General features: G+C 40.9%; 1 protein-coding gene across 1 annotated transcript in view; it reads left to right on the plus strand.

The window, feature by feature from the left end:
• PTPRM (protein tyrosine phosphatase receptor type M) overlaps window positions 1-15,514 on the plus strand; it is a 650,464-nt gene that overhangs the window by 516,094 nt on the left and 118,856 nt on the right. The window contains exons 15-17 of the mRNA XM_008159881.3: window positions 2,840-2,991; window positions 6,721-6,795; window positions 11,639-11,826. Coding sequence (XP_008158103.2) covers window positions 2,840-2,991; window positions 6,721-6,795; window positions 11,639-11,826 — 415 coding nt within the window. The remainder of the gene's footprint in view (window positions 1-2,839; window positions 2,992-6,720; window positions 6,796-11,638; window positions 11,827-15,514) is intronic.

A 15,514-nucleotide genomic window follows, 5' to 3' on the forward strand; every position in this document is an offset into this window, starting at 1 on the left:
TAACAAGAATATTGGGTACCACCTGCTTTGTATAAAGCATTGGTTAGATGCTAGTAAATTAATCCTACTTTTCAAAACCTCATATTTAGTTATAGGGTTCCATCATCTGTAAAACGGGAGGTAAGAATAGTTCTTATAAGGTTACTAAGATTAAATGAGATGACACTTAGAGATACCACTTGTGCACTGTAGGTTAGTTTCCACTGCCTTTCATTCCAATATAATCCTCTAAGTTGCCATTATTAACAGAGGGCAGAAGTGCCCACAAACATGCTTTGTTTGGGCCCCATACTATTTTATTTTTTTAATTTGAATTACTAGTATCTGATGACACTTTAAATTTTTTTTAAGTTCACATAACGTCTGGATTTCTAGTTTCTCCTGAAATTTACAGTGTCTGGGACATCCATGGGGTATCACTTTTGGAGCCAAGTGGCTGTTACCCTCTTCCATTACTCTAGTCTCCACCTCTCCTTGTTGTCTTACGCCTACTTCACTTACTTATGCCACTTGCCTGGCCCTCGTGAGGCATTTGTGTTTGTGACATTTGATGCCAATAAAAATGTGGTGAGACAGATTAATGCAGGAAGCCTTGCTGAGCACATTGTGAGTTGGGCTTTGAAGAAGGTTCATGGAGACAGAGGATGTGCTTAATGGATATGAGCTTAAAGTTGTAGGTCTCTCACGTGAAGATCTCTGTTTGATTTGAACAGGTTCTCTTGAATTCTTAAAAGGCTCTTTTTGTGCTTAAAGAAGATCACCTTTGAAGTGTATAATGTGACATCACTGAAATTAGTTCACACCTGGGGAGGAGTATAGAGGATAAAAGGCTTCTCACCTGTATAAGCATTTCATTGGTGCACACATCCCCCCATCCACCACCACTTCCCACCAACAACACCAGAAGTACATTCACTGTCATTCCCTAACCTGTAAGGATCAGAGGAATGCAAGCAAGAAAAGACAAAAAGGGAAGTCAGATGAACTTGGCTATAGCTTTCTTCATAGGCTGAACAAAAGAAAATATTGAGGCAATCATCAGCATAAATTAGTCCAAAGCAAGTCAAAGAAATTCCAGCAAAATGGGGATATTTTGCCTGAATTATGGGGCTAATTATCTCAGTCCTCTACTCGAGTGTTCCTGGGGAGACCTGGCCTAAGAATGCTTTTCCAATGAGCTGGCAAATTTAGAAAGGGAGAGAAAATGTGTTATTGTAACCACAGCTTGAGCCTGATGCTGCCTCTGTCCAGAACACCTATGGAGAACATCCAAGTCCAGCCTGCCTCTCAGATGAGCATGGTTGCCTAGAAAAACTGGGCTCTGGAGAAGGTGATCATGCTCTGCATTCTGGTGAGAGAGGAGTGACACAGGCTTACTTTCCAAATCTTTACAATTTGAACACTCTCATAGAAGTTATGGGTGATTTTTCCCAACAACTTTTAGAACTAAAAAGGGCAACTTATTAATGAAACAGTTCTGCTCTCAAAGTACGATATTAAAAGATTATTATAACTACAGGCAAGAAAACATTTGGATTATGTGGCATTTGGAAATGATGATAAAGATTATCCATATGGTCTGATGTTTTCAATGCCTTACACTGCATTAGCAATCACCTAATATGAGGGTGATTTTGATTATGTGGCTTATTTTGAATTCTGCTGTGTCCTAGGTCAATCAGAGTCAATAGCTGCCATTTTCTTTGGTAAATGTTGCTAGGTGCTTAGGCACAATTAGAATATTTTGGGACATATTATTTTAGGTATTATGGTGCCATGGTCCTCTTAAAACTTTTCACTTTATACCATCTCTAATTCTATTTTCGTCTGTCTTTCGTGCATAAAACCAGCTCCGGTAGTAACAGCTATAAAGACATGTTTGATCTGTTTATTTGTATGTCAGTTTCCCTTAAGTTTATGGCTTTTGTCTAGGTATCTGTAACTTTTGGAGCTTTTGGTGATCAATGAGAAGGATGTAGAGCAAGCATGTCAAATTCAAAGGCTAACACGGGTCAAATAAACGATGCATAAGAGTTTGACATGCTTGATGTAGAGGCCAGTGTTAAACTGTGCCTCCAGAAGAACTGGAAATATCTCTTGCTTTCCTCAGCCCTTTGCCTCCTCTTCCATTGCTACTCAACTTTCCAGGGTAGCCACCAGCTTAAGAATTTTTTACCTTCTTCTCTGCTGGGAAACCTTGATGGGGAACTAATTTGTGTTCCTTTGGGGTGTGGTCCAATGCCATACCTATCTGGGAATGGAGGGCTGTCCTCCAGGGCTCCCACGGCCTGGGCTCCTCTCCCCTGTGTGACTCTGCATCATGCCTGCTCCCTTTATTCACTCCTCACCTCACTTTGCTCATTAGTTCTACCATATGACCTTTAGATTCATCCTTAGACTGTTGGAGTTATGTTTGGCAAATATACTTACTAGGGGGATCTACTCTTTGGCACTGAATATGGAAATGAAGAAAATAATTTAGTAAAAGGTAAGTAACTAGAAGCATATCAGTAAATAGAAAATGATTCTGTTGTACTACATTAAAATGGGCATTGTCCTTTTTAATTTAGCTTATAGTAGCGAGCACAGAAACTAATGTTTTAGGCCATACAGTCCTAGCATCACTGTGGGAATGTTTGAGGATAGGCAGTGGCTGATTTTCATCTCCATTTCTCTGCAGCTGACAGAGACCCTGATAGCTAGACAGCACAACAAATCAATGTTATGAATGAATACGATTAATTCAATAGAAGTTATTCCTGATCGTTTGTCAATACACATGTCAGCATCCCATTTTTTGTTCAGATGCATGCCTACATAATGAACTCTTTGTCCCAAGGAAACTAGCCAAGAAGCGGAAGGAGACAATGAGCAGCACGCGGCAGGAGATGACTGTGATGGTGAACTCCATGGACAAGAGCTATGCCGAGCAAGGCACAAACTGCGACGAGGCGTTTTCCTTCATGGACACCCACAATCTGAACGGGAGATGTAAGTGCACATGTTTCTTGGCTTCTAATCCATCTCTGTGGTTTTCCATAATTCCAGAAAGAAATGGGGGTTTATAAACCCAAGAACGGCCTAAGAATTTCTTTTTGTCTTACTGGTTTCTCGAGTCCCTTTAAACAGTCCTGGAAACTTCTGCATGTCACATAGGTTGCTTGGGTGTGATGACATGGTACAGGTGGTAGGTCCAGATCCCAGAGGAAAGGAGGCCACAGTTACGGTTCTGGAAAGACTTAGAGAGCAAGGGCTTTTCTCCTCTCCGAGAAGGCACATGCTTCTCATCATTATTTTGTTGTTTATATGCTGTTTCTAAGCTAACCAGGTGTTGAATTACACATGGGAAGCCTGTTATAAAACAGTTCACTAAATGCCAGTAACCAGTTAATTGATGATTTTTTTAGCTGACAGGTTCTGCCTTTATTATAGGGCTATCAGTGGTAATTAATAAGTTAAACTGTATTTTCACTTCACAAGTCTTACATTTCACACCAGGTGGGTTAGCCGAGCTCAGCTCATACCTTCCCATACTAACACCTGTGATCCAGGTACAGGCATTATTTCAGGAAGCCAACAATTATGTTGATTATACGAAATACAAAATGAGCAGTTGCTGTGTCCCTGGTGATCTTCTCAGAAACCAGAAGTAAATCCCATGGTGTATGCCTGACTCTGTGGTTCACGGCCCTGTTGGGTTCAAGGTCAAAGGTTTCTTCACCATGTGAAATCCATGCCACAGGTGGCTGCTCACCGTGGCTGCATGATCAGGCTGTAGGACAGCATGGGGATGGAATAAAAGTGCACTAATAAAAGTGTGTAAAGGCTGGGAGCCTCATGGCTGAGAGGCACAGGAATCTGGTCTCTGGGGGGAGAGGGCAGATAGCAGGGTGGACAGTGTGTGCTTGTGTCCTGACCACTCATTGGGCCTGTTCTGATTCTGCAGCTCCCCGCATCCACGTCTCTCTCCAGTCACCATGTGATCACCACACCTGCCTTCTCCCAGGCCTTGTCTTTCTCCTACATTCAGCAAAGCTTCATAGAGTTCCGTTGCCTACTTCTCTCCGTGGTGGCTACGGTTGTCCACCTGTTCCTACTTAGAGGTGCTACATTTATGCACAATAAACTTTATCATAATGCTCTAGCCTGGTGGAGCAGGAGTTCAGCAGAAATAACTTTGACCCCAGTGGGCAGCCCAGCACTCCTTGTCCTTAGTCATTGTCCTTAGCCCTGTCCTGTCAACTTCAATGTAGGTGACAGAATCTGTGGTATATCACAAGCTACATATTGCATTTTTCACTTTATGATGCATCTGTTGTGGGCTGGTATGGAAGAAGCCCTTCCCACCCAAGACAAGGTTAGAATTTTTGTAGTTGCAGTTACTTCTTGAATGATACTATGTAAGGGGCCACATGTTCTCACGTTCCAGGATAACCCATTAATGTCCCAAACTTTCTATTTCATGGTGCAATTCCTCACGCATAAATTTACTTGGAATTACCTGCCCAAAGAGCAAAGACCTACATTAATATTTTCTAAGCTTGTGAAGTTTGAATAACAGGGGATATTTGCCTCTGGACAGGAAATTTAATTTGATATTACTTTTTCAAAAGTGAATGTATCTGTGGCAATCCAAAAGTGCTCATGCACAGAGGACTGCTGCAGAAGCCAGCGTCAGCTTCCAAGCCAGCTCATTTGCTATTAGGCATTATTTTGGGCCTCCCATCAATGTAGCCAATAGAAGAAACAACGCAATAGGCATTACATTTTCTTCCCACTCTTTGAGCAATGAGTAGATCTCATCAAATTCCATCTATCAGGAGTGACTCCAATAGTAAACTTTATCATAATGCTCTCTCTCTTAATGCCTTTAAAATAAGAGAGCAGTTACTGAGGGAGGAAAAGCATTCATTAGGCCACTGAGGTTCCACCCCCAAACCTATTACAAATCTGAGAATGTTTGAGATATTTTAGGGTTGGGAGAAAGTGCTAGCAGTTGGGGAAGCAGTACCTTTTGAAAATGCGACAGCGAAAAATGAGATTGGACAATTTAAAAATAAGCACAAGCATATATCATCTATCCACCAAAGTAAATGGGAGTTGTACATAAAAAGGAGGAAAATAGATAGGTATAGTGGGAATAAGATTAATTTGTGTACTAAAAACCTAAAGTATTTAAAATACCTTTTATTTAAAGGTGAAAATAAACATGGTTATTTTGTGTCTGCTTTGCACATTTTACCAACCATGTAAAAATGTCTGCGGGTAATAGGCATTATTCTTGCTGACCCTCGCATATCTTATAGGTACTCAGGTTTTTTGTTCTTATTTTCATCAATTGCTCTCTTTTTTTCCTGGCAGCTTACCATAAACATGCATTATAAATGTGATACTTTTCTATTTTAGAAAAATATATTGTAAATAATAGGCAGCCTGGGTTCTGGTTGCTGCTCTATTATTCACTAACTAGAGGCCCAATGCACGAAATTCATGCACGGGTGGGGGGGGGGTTGGTCCCTCAGCCTGGCCTGCAACGATGCCAGCGTCCCGCGCCCGGCATCTGGCCAGAGGCCCTCCCTCCGCACGGCCGGGGCATGGGACACTGGGCTCGTGTCGCCAGGGCAATACCACCAGCGTCCCTCCCCCCTCCCCATTATGTGTACCACCATCTTTGTCACGAAGTGACGGTTAATTTGCATATTACTCTTTTATTAGATAGGATTCTACACTTTAAAAACAGAAGCGCAGGTAAAACACCTTCCTTAAAGGAACTTCTCTAGGAGAGCTAAATATATTAGCATGTCATCAGAATAAAGATAACATACAATACCATCGGAGTTTGGTAGTGGTTCCCATAATACAATGATGTAACTTGGTAGGAACTCAACACCTAATAAATCATATGGCTTCATCACAGGAGTTAAAATTTAGACTTACATTAACCTGCTTGGGCACATTCAAATTATTTATCTGAACACTTTAATGAGATTAAAGTGTTTTTAAAGCACTAATCAATTAAGACGTTGAAGGGAATTAGAAAACTAAAAACGAAAAATACCCAATTACAGTGGAATCTCAGATAAATTAGATGGGATTGACTTTCCTCTTAATGATAGAGAGGAAGAGGTTGAATCTTGAGAGTTTTAGAGGAATATTTCAAATAAAAAGAGCATTTTATATGGATTGAAAAGACAAGTAGGACAATATGTGGGCCTGCAGAGTTGACCTGACATGCAGCACACAGGAAACCTCCCCTTTATTTTCCATAAACCAGGGCATGGCATGGCGGGCAGCTCTCTGCGTACCCAAAAGATGAGGAAGGAGCGGATTTTTTCAAGTTACAAAAACCATGTGTGGACACATGCTCCTACTCTTAGTTGTGAAAAGTCAGTTCAACTTGATAGTAGAATTTGCAGGCAAAGGCTAGAAGTCAAAGTAGAATTCTAATGAATTTCTTGATTCAAAATGGCAGCCGTGGTTATTGGTTTTCTTCATTTGTGGGGTAAGAAAAGCTTAAGTGAAAAGAGGGTGCTTGTTCTCTACAAGACTAGTTCCCCAGAGAGAGCAGAAATGGTAATATTTACCACGGGGACTTCAGTAAACCTGTGTGTTTCTGCAGCCAAGTCTCCTCCAGCTGGCGTCCCTGGGAGTGATCCGAGAGCCATGCTCCCAGGTGTTGTTGCCTCTTCATCCGCTGACTAGCCTTTCTCTTACTTACAGCTGTGTCTTCGCCATCGTCCTTTACAATGAAAACAAACACACTGAGTACGTCGGTGCCTAATTCCTATTACCCAGGTAACAGACTTTTCCATGGTTTCGTCTTTCATAAGCCCCAGCAGTCAGACTCAATCAGTGCTCGCCTTGCTGTCCATGATGCTTTAGGAGCTTAATGTGTCTGATGTCTTACAACCTGGTGCTTTCTATGGCTTTCTGTGGGGATATCGGGGGGCCTTTCATCAATCATTTACTGTTCTTTCTCTTTTTACTTTCTCTGCATTGACCTGCTTATGATGTATGACAGACCCATTTGTGCCAACTGCAATTTTAGGTGAGAACATTTCCCTTTATCACAGTTTATTGCAGGAGTAATTTAGAGAGTCAGTGGCCAGTCTTTGGGAGAATGGAGTTTTAATTCTGTATGATGCAGTGATTGCAAGTAGGACACGGGGGTAGTGGGTGGTCTGGGGTGGGGGATGGGGAGTGGGGACGTAGATAATAAAAAGACTTTCTCCAGATAGTCTCTATTGGTAAGAAGGATTTGCCTCATGCATGTTGGAAATTATACCAAAAGGCTCAAATGAACAATCCCAGCTCCAGTATTGTCCCTTTCTGTATTCCAAATGTAAAGTCAAGTCTGATCCCAGAAAAAAAAAGCACGGTATGCAATCGCTCAGCTGTTTACTTCCAAGAGCTGAATTCTGTCCAATGTGACAGTCGTAAAAGTGAAAATAGCTTGTTATTTTCACTTACTGCTAAGCACTAATAACTTCAGTTTCAAAAATAGCATTTTTCTAATTACAGTATGCCGAACGTCATGCAGAAAAAATGATCACAATAGTGTTTTGGCCCCTTACCCCTCTCAGAGACACTCCGGGCACCCAGCATTCCAAAGTGTCTGTTCACAGTGGAATTTCAAAGGAGCTGATGTTCCCAACAGCAAAATGACAAGATGGCACTTTAAAATCACATGGTTTACTATGTGTCAGTTGTCACTAGAAATGAAATAAAAAGTTAGAAATAAAACGTGGGGCAGAACTGTTCCCAGTGGGGAATGAGAGGGGACAACATTCCTTTTGTCCGGTATGAGAAAGGTGAGGAGAAATAGCATTGCCTGGCTATGAAATGGCATTACCAAACCAGGAGGAGCTGCTACTGCATATAACCCGCCTGTAGCACGGCTGTGTTCTCTTTCTACCACTAACCTTGCCAAGGAACCCAGCACTAAAGGCTTCAAGGTACATAGCAAGTCGTTTATCCAGAGCTCCATCCTCAGCCGTGACGCCTCCTAACTCTCTTTACACGGGTTTATATCTTTACAACATAACTTTTCCCCCGTGCTTCTCTTTTCTCTAAGTTGTTATGATTTTTGTAAAGAGGGTGATTTTTTTTTTTTCTTATGGTCGTTTCTGGGCTTAAGCAAATTCATTGCCTAAGGAAAAAATGAACTCAGAAGTATAAGAATGGGCATAAATCAGAATTTTTAAATTTGCATCATTTTGGTGGCTAACAAACAAAACCCACTAAAGCTCTCACCTTTTAATACCGACTATCGGGGGGAAAAAAGCTGCATTTTTATTCTTTTCATAAGTGAGGGGGCGTGGGCTAATCTTAGGCTCCTGAACAATGCAATCTACATGCAGATGACATTTGCAGAATCTTTGGGTAGGCAAAGATTTGCATTTCTTTGTGTGCTGTGCCATTCATTCCGGTTCCTCTGGTAGACATTCTGACCTTGGAGGAGCCGTGAGTGGGGAGGGCTGAGTTGTCAGAGGGAATAAAATGTTCAGGTTTCACAGCAGGATTTAGATAAGCTTATTAAACAAATACCATTTTTTAAAGTCGCTGCTTCGTTATTATGAACACTAATGACATCTTTTAAAGTTGGTTAGGCTTCTTTATTGAGAGAATCATTTGAACAGACAATTCAAGGAGCAAAAATGATGCACATTGTGAAAAATAAGTCAGCTGGATAGACAAATAGCTGTTACCATGTCTAGCTTATACATGTACCACCATAACCAATGGTGCTGCTTGGGAGCTGTTCTTCCACAGTATTTGATGCAAATGTGAATCTGTGTATTGTATACTAAGGATTAGTGAGGTTATCGCCTGAAACTGGAAGGAAGATAAGCTGCATATCCACTCTGGTACTTTTTGAGAGTAGAACTAGTATCACTTTAGAAGAAATATTTGTTGTGACTCGGAGCTTGGCACAATTAAATCTTCTAGTTCCTCCACCTTTTATTCTCACAGGTTAAGGTCCCCAGTCCTAATGTATAGAGCTTTAGTATGCCTGTGCATCATTTTCTAGCAAAAATAAATAAAATAAAATAGGATAAATAGATGGATGGGTCGATCAATTGATCGATTCTCCCTGACCTCAAAAACATAGCATTCATTTCAAGATTTTTTAGCTGGCTTGTTGAAAATTCAAGATAGCTTATTAAAGAATATAGGTAGCATTCATTCTCTGTTCTTAGAAAACCATCAGAACTGTTAGTGAGAAATTTTATTTCTGATTTCCTCTTAAGCATACTTTTAAATTTAAAAATGTGTCAGTGGGTAAATTTTAAAAAACATAGGAAATTAATGTCAAATTGTATTTTTTATCAGTAATAATTCTTTTTTAAGAGGTTGTGGACACTGATTACTCACTAATGTGGGCAGAATCAAGAATTTCTACTAGTTTAGGTGACCCAATTTCATAACAGCTATTGCACGAGGAACATTCTATTTCCTCTTTGAGATCTAAATGCTAGATAAAAGTACTCTTTTCTTAGATGGTCTCAGTAGTGTTTAAATGCTTTAGGACACATCCACACTGGTAATGAGGCCGAGATGTCACAGTGCCGTGGGAGATGATGCATACAATGGTAACAGTGGTTTTAACCACGTGGTTAAAACTTCCAAGAATGCCCAGCCCTGGATCACAGCGCTGCTCGGTCACCAGCTTATCCACTTAAGAGGCCCAGATGATTAATTTAGGGGAAGTTTAGAAGGTCAGTCCACAATGGAGGGCATTTAATTATGTTCATCCCAAAAGGTGCAAAAGTGAGAGAACGAGAGAGGCACAGGCGGGGAACTAATTAATGTTCCATTTATTTTAGTACAAAGAAGAAACTTTCTACTGGGGTAGCTAAAGCTCAACGGATTCAGTACTTCCGTAGCAATCCTGTATCCCACTTTATGAGCTTGGCAGTCGCCAGCAAGCAAACCTGACATGAAAATCTCCCGGTTGATTTGTGACAGTTCTAATAAAATGAGAACATAGGAATTTCTAAATTTCAAAGTAATTCCAAATGAAAAAAAAAATCATAAAATCAGCTTACCACCCTTTTTATTTTGTCTTTGTGTCTTTAGCCACCTTGTAGTGATCCAGGTGCCATTTCAGCAACAGCGACATAGCTACACACTTGTGTACCACCTTTCATACCATGCATCCCCAGGTGCTTTGCAATGCAGATACAAGTGAGGTTTCAAAACCAGGCCCAGCTAATCAGGCGCCCTTGAGCTAAATTTCCTTTGGACCTGAACTTAGTTTAAAAATCAAACCCCATAACTGAATTCCCTGTTGATAAACAATCTGGTAATTTAAAAAAAAAAAAAAGAACAAATTTATTTATACCTGAAATAGATTCTTATTTACTATCCTCATTTTAAGTGACTTTGCATTATATTTTGATGAGACACATCCTTAATTATAAAACAGCTAAAGGGATTCAGCATTATTATGAGTTAACCTGTAGAATATGAAACTTTTAATCTAATAGCACTTTCCTACATAAGACATTTTTTAATAGCTACAATTTCTGCAGTTCATTCATCTAATTTACTAGTAGTCTTCCATCAAAACACAGCCTCTTTAGGCTTATTTGACCAAATTTTCACATTAATTTTGTAGTACAATTTGGTTGACCTGTTTAAGAAATTCAAATAAGAAGCCTTAGTCATTACTTGGTTCTTGGGGGATGAGAAGCAGTTGTGATACTTCTTTAACTCCTTTTTGAATAGAGTACATAAACACCTCCATCCTTACGAGAGGGGAGACTTGAGGCTTTGCCCTCTGACCACCTCTGCATAGAAAACTTAACTGTCAAATTAAAGCACAAAATAAAAACTACCTGTAATTATTCACACAGTATTATTGCTTATGCCCTGTTTCCTTTTTCTCCTCTTTTCTCCTGATATGTACCTTCTTAAAAGTGCCAATAAATGGTAAGTTCCCCCATTCGCCCCATGGAGAAGGTGTGGAGGGAATGGGGGGTGTTTCTCATCTGTAGACCCTGACGAAGCCAGCTGGCTCTGCTGCGTGTCGGCCTGCATGTTAGCTCCTGTAGAACATTCCATGTGTGATGTGCTGGTCCACAGTATTTTGTCAAGCTTTCTGATCCTGGAGCATGCAAAGTGACTCATCACTTCCCTTTCCTTTTCCGCTTTTCTTTGATTTCATGTATCAAGTCCATTCTCATTGCTAGCTTTATAAGCCACACCATTTTGTGCACTTTTATTTTGCTCACAGAACATTTGTACAGAGTTCATTTTCTTCATCATACAAATTAGGTAACAAATCTTCAGAAGAAATCCAAGACTGGTTTAATACCAAGCCTTGATGAAGTTTCAGACTGAAACTTCTATAAACTTAGCACCCAGAGGCTAAAGGGTTCTTACCAACCAGCTTTGTGAAAGAAATAGATCGTTTGGACTGCTTTGTAAAAAGCAAGATTTCTGCCTCATTCCTATCAGTGTTGCCAATCCCATTTGAATTTCTAAACATTTAACTTTTCTTTTTTGCTGAGCCATTGTAGGGATTATTGCAGCTATAGGTTGAGGGGATGCCAGCACCACTTCTTAGCATTTTCAGTGACTTTGACATAGCCTGCTGGTTCACCCTCACTTTCTCCTTACCTTCTTCTCCTAGACGAAACCCACACGATGGCCAGTGACACCAGCAGCTTGGTGCAGTCGCACACGTACAAGAAGCGCGAGGCGGCCGAAGTGCCCTACCAGACGGGGCAGCTGCACCCCGCCATCCGGGTAGCAGACCTGCTCCAACACATCACGCAGATGAAGTGTGCCGAGGGCTACGGCTTCAAGGAGGAATACGAGGTGAGCATGAGCTCAGCACCAGGGCCCCTCTCAGCCTTCCTGGGCATCGTGCCAGGCACTGTGCTCCCAGCTCACTCAGCCAGCCAGTGGGCCCCATGAGGGCTGCCAGAAAGAGACCAGGTATTCCAGCCATGGCTCCATTTCCATCTGGCAGGGAGATGCATTACTAGGAAGCGAGCGTGCATTAAATGGAAAAAGGAGGGCCACTTCCCCTTTTCCCTTATTCTGCATAAATGCAGTGAAAACAGAGGCCCACCAGGCTCTCGTCCCCATTCTTGATCACTTCGTTGGCTTTTCCTATAATTAAATATGATGTTAGATCCTGATAATTTTGTATAGTTATCTCAGGAAGAAACTACCCACTTAAAACAATTATAGACAACCGAAGCCATGTCATGTGGTGGAGATTAGAGGGACTGGCTAGTGTCATCCTCGTGACAGCTGTGATTGTCCAGCCAGCCCAGGAGCACGTCGCTGGCCCAGGATCTAGTGTGACAGCGTTCAGGGCATTCCCAGGAGCAGCAGTATTCTCTGATCCTGTGTAAAATGCGGGGCTCATCTCTTTCACAGCCTCTGTCATTGACCAGTTCTTTTGGAAAGTCATTCAAGAACTGAAAAGAATTAATTGATTTGGAGAAGTGTGATTCAAAGAAGCCCTTGCTACTTGAGTGTCCGAGTCGGGGGAGTAGGTTTCTCTTTTTACCTTGTTAAAATTAGGTCACAGTCACTGTAGCGTGCTTATAGTGAAAATAGGGTTAGCCCTAGCCGGTTTGGCTCAGTGGACAGATCATCAGCCCGCAGACTGAAGGGTTCCAGGTTTGATTTTCATCAAGGGCTTGTACCTCTGTTGCAGGCTTGATCCCTGGCCCTGGTTAGGGCATGCGGAGGCAACCAGTCAATGTATCTCTCACATCGATGTTTCTCTCTCTTCCTGTCTCTCCCTCTCCCTTCCACTCTCTAAAATAGAAAAAAAAAATAGGATTATATAGTTAGGTGTTTTTTTTTACCTTAGAATGTGTTTCTGGTGCCATATCGATCTGACTAGCCCACAGTTGGAGAACATTTTGTCTGGAATGAGAGTATTTTTAAATCAGTTCCTACCATTTACATATCCTACAAGTTTCAAACTGCTTCGTCTCCTCTTAGGGAGCACTTGATACTTCATGTTATGTTCCAGGTGCCGTGTTGTCCTAGGTTTAGCTCCATTTCCGAGCTTGCTGGCCAGGCTCCTTACAGCAGTGAGAGCCATACCACTGCAATGGCTGATCTTCTTTAAGTCCAGGTCTTCGGTCCAACGCAGACAAATAGACACACTTTGTCTGCTGACATGTGCATCCTTGTATGTTGCCAGTGGACCTATGTTCAGGGACAACAAAGCCAAGGAAATGAACTCAAACCAAGCCCCAAGGGTTTAAGTCCAGGAAATATTTTCAGAAGAAGTACTGCATTTTAGCAACACTGAAATTCTTATTTAATGGTTATTTTAGTTTTACCTTTAGCGATTTATAATTCAGTGAAATTGACTGCCTTTGCATATTTCCTCATGCACTTTTAAAAGCTAGCTTAGGAATTAATGGGATTAAGAGTAAGACTTCCAAAAGCATTAATATCTTATGAAAGACAAAATTAGGTTATTGAGAAAATATAAGCCTAATGAATAGAAGTGATGTCTGAGTTCTATCCAATATTCTGAATGCAAATATTACTCAAATGTTTATTAAAGATATTAATGTCAAAGAGATTAGTTATAGGCTCAAATAATAATTCATAAAGTAACCTGATAATTTTTCATGGACTATTTAAAAATACCTACTTTGGCACTTCCTATAACACACTGTAGGTGATACATATTTGAAAGTGTGCAAAAATGTATTTTCTGTTTAGATATCCTGCAGAAATATGGCTTGTAAGTACAAACAATGATACTCATTTTAAGCATATTATAATTCATGATTCACTGAGTAGTTGTACTTTGAAATAAAATGCTTTATTAATTAATTACATTTTAAATACTCTTCTTCTCATTCTAGCTAGTCAGTAGATCAGAAAGGACTGCTTAAAAGTAATATGGACAAGTGTACCAAATCATCACATTATAGATCTTAAATTTACATAATGTTATATATCAATCATATCTCCATAAAGCTGCGGACAGAAGTCAATACTTAAACACCAAAACCATTTTAAAACCAAGAAAAAGAAAGAAGGAAAAAATGAAAAGAACATATGCTAGAGAGGAAAGCAGGAACAAATAAGAAGGTGCTATTGGGAGAAATATGAAATGGAACCTTCTGTTAAGAATAATCCTAGCACTGAGTGATTTTCAGATGATTAAATGCCCCTCCTGGGGGTCAAGGGAGGACAGGGTGCTGATGTTGGCGGGAAGACCCTGGTGGGACAGAGTAAATGGGACGAAGGAGGGATGCTGGTGGGTGGGGAAACCTGTGCAGTGGCTGCAGGGAGTCAGGGATGCCTGCTAAGCTGTGTCTCACCTCAAGCCTTTGCCATCCTTGCCTGCATGTGTCACTGAATCACATGACCAGGTCTTTTCTAGAGGCACAGCCAGGCTGATGGGAATTAAAGGAGCTGTCCAGGCTGTATTTACTGTGCTCTACATTCTCTAATCTTAGGGAATATTTATCCTAGGATGAATCTAGAAGCCCTCAGGCTATTACTTTTTACGTTTCTTTGGCTTTAGAACTCCAACCAAAGGTACCTCTGTGAATGGTGCTGTGAAGTGTGCATCTTCCCTTTAACATGTCCCAGGAGTCAGGAGTGTTGTGCGGCCTGGCATAGTGTGATTCCCTCAGGGCAAATACTGAGAGGCCATGGTGTGGGCATGGGCTCTGGCTCCAGACTGCCTGTATGGCAACTCAACTCTGCTGCCTACTACTAGCTGTGTTACCTTGAGCAAGTTGTCTAACCTCTCTGGGCCTCAGTTTCCTCATCTGTAAAATGAAGTAACTATGGTATCAACCTCATAAGGTTGTATGAGGATTAATCCACTTAATGTAGCATGAATGCTAGAACAGTATCTGACATTCAATTGAAGTCTTAGCTAGTAAAAGAGGAGAATACTAATACAGGGTGGGACAAAAGTAGATTTACAAATGTTCATCTGGAAAACAGTACATTAATAAATAAGAACACAAGAATAGCCGAAACCGGTTTGGCTCAGTAGATAGAGCGTCGGCCTGCGGACTCAAGGGTCCCAGGTTCGATTCTGGTCAAGGGCATGTACCTTGGTTGTGGGCACATCCCCAGTAGGGGGTGTGCAAGAGGCAGCTGATCGATGTTTTTCTCTCATCGATGTTTCTAACTCTCTGTCCCTCTCTCTTCCTCTCTGTAAAAAAATCAATAAAATATATATTTTTTAAAAAAAGAACACAAGAATAAACTGTTTTGCATATTTACAACTGTAAACCTACTTTTGCCCTACCCTGTATAAGATTCAAAAGCAGAAGTTCACACAGTATCCTTTATAGAGAAACTGTGACACACTGTGGTTCAATATATCTGTCATCTCTTGTGTTCAGCACTCTGAGGATACAGTGAGCCAGTCACTTTATGGAAAGGGCTCAGTACATTTTCGCTTTAGCTATAGGGCTAGGTAATTTCCCTACTATTTATCATATATCATCAAAAGCTCCCATTAAAAAGTAACTTACATAAGTAGGTAGGTTCGATT

The sequence above is a fragment of the Eptesicus fuscus genome, chromosome 12 (genome assembly GCF_027574615.1).
Source record: "Eptesicus fuscus isolate TK198812 chromosome 12, DD_ASM_mEF_20220401, whole genome shotgun sequence".
NCBI classification, from domain to species: Eukaryota; Metazoa; Chordata; class Mammalia; order Chiroptera; family Vespertilionidae; genus Eptesicus; species Eptesicus fuscus.